Genomic DNA, 7130 nt, shown 5'->3' on the forward strand with positions numbered 1-7130 from the left:
CACCGGTGGGGGAACTACCAGGATCGCCAAGGTCGCACTTCTAACCGGGCCCTGGCATTCCCCCATCATGGGGAGACCCCAAGATGGCAGGAAGGGGGGCCCACTACAGGATTTGTAAAAGGGTGCCACTGCGGGACTGTAATAAAGGGCCGCAGGATCAATGGGAAGAGTCCCTGGCTTGAAGGCCAGGGGTCAGGGGGGGCCCTTCATGGTTTCTTGCACCAGAGCCCTGAAAATTCTAGTTACACCTCTGGATCAGATCATTTCCTGTCTGTAAAGGGAAGAATTGATCAGAATCACTGTAATGCTGAGCGGACAGAATATCTTACTTTTTGGCACCCAAATAGAACAATACGGAAAGTTTTCTTCCCGTGGCGGCTAGTGCTCCATGGGCGGGGGGGGGGGGGGGGGGCGGCAGATGGACCACGCCATACCCCCTCCCCCGGACCACACCAGCTCACACACCATAATACCCCCCCACCCTCTCCATCGCCGGCTCACCCTGGACTGACGTGGAGGGCAGGCAGAAGAACCTGTCCACCAGAGATTGACCCTCAAATTATAGAGTGGTCAAATAGATATGTGGAAGCCCCAAAGACGGATGTCCTCCGTCATCAGTTGGGTCCCAGAGAAATCTTCACTGCTGGCCCGTGCCGTCCTCGTCCTGAGGCATTTTCTCTCACGGCTTTGCTCAGCCTATGGCCCTCTCCTGACTGCAATTCCTTCGTGGGTCACATGACCTCCTTCCAGACATTAAAAAGAAAATCAATTGATGACAGAACTGAAATAATTTCCCAGACGATGAAATCTGAACAAAATTTTCTGTTTTCTTCCTCCAGAACACCAAGAAGATCCACCGTCTGTCCAGACACCTCCACCGGTCAGCCGTGAAAGGTAATATTCAGAATCAGTGCCGGTCACCTAGAGCCCCGGGCAAACATGCCAAACTGCACCCCCCCCTCCAATCATCCCATCTAACACAATTCCCCCCCCCCACCCCCAAACAAAAGATTTTACCTCCTTGCACAAATACCCCCCCAATCATCTCTACTACCATAACCCCTCCTCCTATCCTCTACCCTTCAAATCCCTGCCCCCCAATCCCTACTCCTAGAACAAATCCCCCCCCAACATTTCCCTTCCTAGCACAAACCCCCCCCCCCCATCATTCCTACCAACACAAATCCCCCCACCAAAAAATAAATAAAATTTAGCACTAATCTGCATGCTTACCCTCTAAGCATAACTCCTCCTCTTATCCCCCCCCCAATCCCTCCTCCTAGAACAAATTCCACCCCCCAAATTTCCCTTCCTAGCACAAATACCCCCCCCCCCCCATCATCCCTACTAACACAAATCAACACACCCGAAAAATGTCCCCTTCTAGCACAATTCCCCTCCTTCCCCCCACCATATCACCTCTTCTAACACAAATTCCTCCTCCTAGAACAAATCATCTTCCTTATCTCACCTCCGAACACCAATTCCCCTAAATCCCCCCCCCCCCCAAAATTTCCCCTCCTAGAACAATTCTTACGCCCTGCTGCCCCCCCCCCCCAAATTCCCCCTTCCAACAAAAATCCAATCCCCCATAATCTCCTCATGGTGCCTCCCCCACCTCACAAGATACCACAGAGACCAAGGCCACTGTCCCTCCTGCCCACCCTTTATTCCGGCCCTGTGGAAAACACAGACTGTCCACAGCAACCAATCACACTTAATCTTACAACAGACGAACACTGATTGGTTACTTTGGGCAGCCGCCAGTTCCCGTTTCCTTGCTCCGTATCTTCCCATGTGATATAAAGGGGCAGATTGATATCAGAGAGGTCAGAGGAAGAGTTGTCACTGATAATTATCTTCGGTCTGTTTTAGTGGTTGTCGGAAGCCAGGATGAGGAGACGGTCACCAACAGCTTTGCATCGTTTATCCATGGGACCCGCCCCGTGCACCTCTCCGATATCGTACGCCACAGAAGTAAGCGCATGATCCTGGACAGCATTGGCGTTGGATTAATCGGAAGCACAACGCACGTCTTCAACATCATCCTGAAATATTGTCAGGTATGTCCCGATATTACTGCCCACCCCGCCCCCCATCCATGACCTAAAGAAACAGAGTATTGATACAGAGTGTTATACATTTTATATACTTACATACAATGTATCAATGTTTTTATAGGCCATTGTATTTATGGGTTCAGGGCCGGGTAACGTAGGAGCTATTGGAGATGCAGCTCCAGGCCCCTACCTTAATATAGGCCCAGCAGGGACAGACTGAACATTCCGCCCCGCGCTGCACTGCATGAGAACCTCCTGGTACCTCCAGCATCTTTTTTAACAAACAAATGTGTTTTTATTCTATTTATTTCCATAAAAGGCCCATCAAAATCCTCAGCACCAGGCCCATGATGCTCTTAGTCCAGCCCTAGATGGGTTGTCTCCTAGGCCCCAATGAAGGGATTTGTGAAACGCGTTGATTATAATTGCTGTGAATAACAAACATTCCCAGAACTAAATCTTGAGTTATGGGGCGCTCATCCTTCTATATAGACCTTCACATTGCTCTGAGGACCTCCAGCCCCCAAGGGTTGGAATGGATACTCAGTCTCAGGGACATCCAGAACCCCACCATCACATTATTACCCAATTTTCAGGTGGAATCGAAGGTTGAAAAAAATCCCCATTTTCCAAAGATTATGGATTATTTTGGTTCTTTTTGAGAATATAGACCTTGCAGATTCCCATTATCCCTGAGTTCAGTGTTATATCTGGAGGAGAAGCTCACAGCAAATATTCAGCCTTCATATTGATTCTTTTTTCAGGATCTGCATTTTTCCACGTATGGAAATTCTGCTTATTGCTCGGTTTATGGACAGAAAGGTTTGAAGCTCTCCCCCACCATGGCCGCGTACGCTAATGGAGTGGCTGTAAGTAAACCCGACCACCAATAATAATCTCTGGAGACCAGAAGATGTTGGAAGGAGTCTAAGTATGTCTTTGTTGCTTCAGGTTCACTCCATGGATTTTGATGACACGTGGCACCCTGCCACCCACCCATCCGGTGCCGTCCTTCCGGCTCTATTGGCACTGACACAGATGATTTCCCAAGAAAGGAGAGTCACCGGAGAGGAGCTTCTGATGGCTTTCAATGTTGGAATTGAGATTCAAGGAAGACTGATGGGATTTTCCAAGGAAGCAAATAACATTCCTAAAAAGTGAGTATTATTTTTAGAATTGTATCTATCTTTGTTATAATTTAATATGTGAATGCGTCTTCACCCAGGCATGGTCCTATCCTACTTATTTTCAGACAGGAGTAGTCACCAAGGGTGTCTTTTTTTATGCCACAATTAGAATATATTGTAGAAATGACCATCACACCTACTGTATATGAACATCCTATTCCATCATCATCCTCTCTTCTGGGAAGGCTTTTTACAAGATTTTGGAGGGTGTCTGTGGGAATTTATGCCCATTTGTGAGGTCAGGTACTGATGTGACATGAGAAGACCTGACTCATCATTGGCATTCCAATTCATCCCAAAGCTGATCAGTAAGGTTGAGGTCAGGGCTCTGTGCAGGACATTGGAGTTCCTCCACACCAAACTGGTCACCCCATGTCTTTGTGGAGCTGGATTTGTACACAGGGGGGAAGCACAGTCATGCTGGAATATAAAAGGGTGTTCACTAGGGTTCAAGTCCAAAGATGATCAGTAGGGATGAGGTTGGGGCTCTGTGCAGGACACTGGAGCTCCTCCACACCAAATTGGTCACACCATGTCTTTGTGGAGCTGAATTTGTACATGGGGGGGGGGGGGGAAGCACAGTCATGCTGGAACATAAAAGGGTGTTCAGTAGGGTTGAGGTCAGGGCTCTGTACAGGAAGGACACTCTTGTCCCTCCTTCCATCACACCTATAGTATATGTGCTTGTCGGACATCCAATTCCAAACACCATGACCAATAATATAGAGCTAGAACATCGTTCACTCTTATGGGAAGATTTTGGGGGGTGTCTGTGGGAATTTGAGCCCATTTGTGAGGCCAGGTACTAATGTTGGATGAGAAGACCTGGCTCACCATCGCTGTTCGAATTCAACACAAAGGTGATCAGTAGGGATGAGGCTGGGACTCGAGTTCCTCCTCCCATCACACCTATATGGGCTTGTTGGTCATCCCATTCCAAAACTATGGCCATTAATATGAAGTTGTCCCTATTCCCCTATGGCAAATAATATGGAGTTGCCCCCTTTGTGGTTATAACATCCTCCAATCCTCTGGGAAGATTTTTCCACAAAATTTTGAAAAGTGTCTGTCGGAATTTTAGCACATTTGTGAGGTCAAGCACACATTCCTGACAGTGGCTGTAAATGTAAATGGGTGCTGCAGCAATTACCGGCTGGAAACAGAAGACATTCAAGGTGAGAAGGATGTCACCAGCAATACATTCTAGAGATCCTTGGTACGCTGGTGACATACTTTTCACATTTGTGAGGTCAGGTACTGGTCTTGGATGAGAGGACCTGGCTCACAATCCAATTCATCCCCAAGGGGATCAGTAGGGATGAGGTCAGGGCTCTGTACAGGACACTTGATTTCCTCCACACCAACCTGGTCAAACCATGTCTTTATGGAGTTGCCCCCCGCTTTGATGCTATAAATTCCTCCACTTTTCTGGCAAGACTTTCCACAAAATTTTGGAGGGTGTTGGTGGAAATTTGTGCCAATTGGTGAGGTTGGGTACTGATGACAAATGAGAAGACCTGGCTCACAATTGGCGTTCCAATGCATCCCAAAGGTAATCAGTAGGGTTGAGGTCAGGGCTATGTGCAGGACACTCGAGTTCCTCCACACAAAACTGGTCACATCATGTCTTTATGAAGTTGGCTTTGTACACCCCCCCCGGTCATGCTGGAACAGAAAAGGGTGTTTACTAGGGTAGAGGTCCAAAGGTGTTCAGTAGGGTTGAGGTCAGGGCTCTGTGCAGGACAGTCAAGTTCCTCCATGACCTCAAACCTACTGAACACCTTTGGAAAGAAATCTGATCCCAAAAGTGTTTAGTAGGGTTGAGGGGTTGAGGGCAGGTGCTGTTTGATGAGAAGACTCGATCCCACAGGTCTTCCAAAAGTAGGGATGAGGTCAGGGCTCTGTGCAAGACACTGGAGCTCCTCCACACCAATCTGGTCACACCATGCCTTTATGGAGCTGGCTTTGAAAATGGGGGGGAATAGAATGGTGGAATAGAATAGAAGGTCCTTAGACTGTTTCTTCATACACTCCAAGGAAGAAATTAAACCTTAGCCCTTCTCTACTCAATTCTATTGCTTTTCTATCTTGTATTATTTAATACATAATAACTGGAAATGTTTTCTCATTACAGATTTCATCCACCTTCCGTAGTTGGAACCATGGGAAGTGCTGCCGCCTCTGCCAAGCTTCTTTCATTAGATAAGGAACAATGCATGCATGCCCTGGCAATTGCTGCCTCTCTTGCTGGTGCCCCAATGGCCAATGCTGCCACTCTGGCCAAGCCTTTACACATTGGCAATGCTACGAGGTTAGGCCTGGAAGCTGCTATTCTGGCTGGTAAAGGAATGGAGGCCAATTCCCTCATACTGGATGATGTCCCAGGTTGCGCTGGGTTTAGTGCATTTTATGGTGACTACCAACCTAAGTCACTGGCATTGCCTGGTAAACACTATGAGTTCCTTCTAGCAAAGCAAGACATTGCCTTTAAGTCTTTCCCAGCCCATCTGGGGATGCACTGGGTAGCCGATGCTGCAGTCTCAGTCAGAAATAGATATAAGGAGCACTATGGTTCTTTTGACCCATCTGCTATCCAATCTATAGTTCTCAGAGTCCCAATCTCCAAATACATCAATAGGCCTTATCCAGAGTCAGAGCACCAGGCACGTCACTCCTTCCAGTTCAACGCCTGCACAGCTCTCCTTGATGGCGAGGTTACCATTGCGTCCTTCAATGATGATCACATGTTTCGGAAAGACCTCCAGCATCTTCTGAGCAAGGTGGTGGTGGAGCATCCTCAGGATAATGTAGCCAACTTTGACAAGATGTACGGCGAAGTGGCTTTGCTGCTGAAGAACGGGGATGTGATGGTCGGTAAATGTGACACTTTCTACGGCCACTGGAGGAAGCCACTGAGCAGAGAGTCCCTGCTGAAAAAGTTTGTGACCAATGCCAGAAATGTCCTGCAGGATGACCAGATCCAAGGTGTCATCCAGATGGTGGACGACCTGGAGAGCGTCACAGACAGTTCACAGCTACCTCTGCTACTTCAATAACTCTGGGTGGTCAACATGAACGTGTCTGTGTGTGAAAGCCAGGAAAAGGACACTCATTAAACATTCAACTGTTTTTATGTTTTAGGTGGAGAGGGGAATGGTTGAACCTCCGTCAGGTTTTCATTTATCCATCAGCATCTCATTGGGGGAATTACTTTTCCTGTAGATACAACGGGAAGTGAGATAAAAATCCTTACAAAATGAGGGGACTTCCCTCTTAGACAGTTGTCACCAGAACAATTGTCCTCATTGGAAGATTTCCCCTCTCTTCCTCTTCTGGTGACAACTCAAAACTTTGGATTTCCCATCAATTACAGTCAAAGTGATAGTGGTCACCAGGACAAGTGGGGAGGGAGAATCTCCATAGTGGGGACCCAGACAGTAATAAAAACCTGACAGAGGATTAACCCTTCCACACTCCACCCAAAACTGCCAAAAAATTGTTATTCAATCATTTAGGAGCAAAAACATCCAAAGCTTCGATATGGTTTAAAAAACGTGAACAATTCTTCTGTTGGCAACTGAAAATTCTAAAGCTGGACTTTGGGATGGTATTTCATTATTCGATGTAAAAGTCACTTTTCTAGTTAATTGATTAGAAATAAACAATTAATATTTTTTAAAAATGCCAATATTGGGAACCAGAATGGTAAGAGTGGTGTAGGGCCAAATATTTATTGGGACTCATTTGTCTTCTGTATATATTATATATTTTGTAACGTCTATTTATATTTAAATATATTTTTATAGATTCCTGCCTGTCAGCCATTGAAAATTTGTATTCTTAATCTAAATGTATTGCAAAAAATGGGTGAGTGATCAGTGCT

General features: G+C 46.6%; 1 protein-coding gene across 1 annotated transcript; it reads left to right on the forward strand.

The window, feature by feature from the left end:
- The first annotated feature begins 822 nt into the window (after positions 1 to 822).
- LOC309559409 (cis-aconitate decarboxylase-like) lies at positions 823 to 6809 on the forward strand. The gene is made up of 5 exons (XM_082262669.1): positions 823 to 894; positions 1876 to 2063; positions 2825 to 2929; positions 3012 to 3217; positions 5382 to 6809. The coding sequence occupies exons 2-5, from the start codon at positions 1986 to 1988 to the stop codon at positions 6301 to 6303; spliced, it is 1311 nt and encodes a 436-aa protein (XP_082118795.1). The 5' UTR covers positions 823 to 894; positions 1876 to 1985; the 3' UTR covers positions 6304 to 6809.
- Positions 6810 to 7130: the final 321 nt, after the last annotated feature.

The sequence above is a fragment of the Pelophylax lessonae genome (assembly GCF_965119305.1).
Source record: "Pelophylax lessonae genome assembly, chromosome: 7".
Classification (NCBI taxonomy): Eukaryota; Metazoa; Chordata; class Amphibia; order Anura; family Ranidae; genus Pelophylax; species Pelophylax lessonae.

What these genes read in the sequence shown, in the direction of transcription:
- LOC309559409 (XM_082262669.1), top strand. Translation starts at nt 1,986, where the DNA reads ATGATCCTGGACAGCATTGGCGTTGGATTAATCGGAAGCACAACGCAC. An exon ending in TCATCCTGAAATATTGTCAG is followed by an intron (nt 2,064 to 2,824) that starts GTATGTCCCGAT and finishes TTCTTTTTTCAG; the next exon opens with GATCTGCATTTTTCCACGTA. An exon ending in CGTACGCTAATGGAGTGGCT is followed by an intron (nt 2,930 to 3,011) that starts GTAAGTAAACCC and finishes TTGTTGCTTCAG; the next exon opens with GTTCACTCCATGGATTTTGA.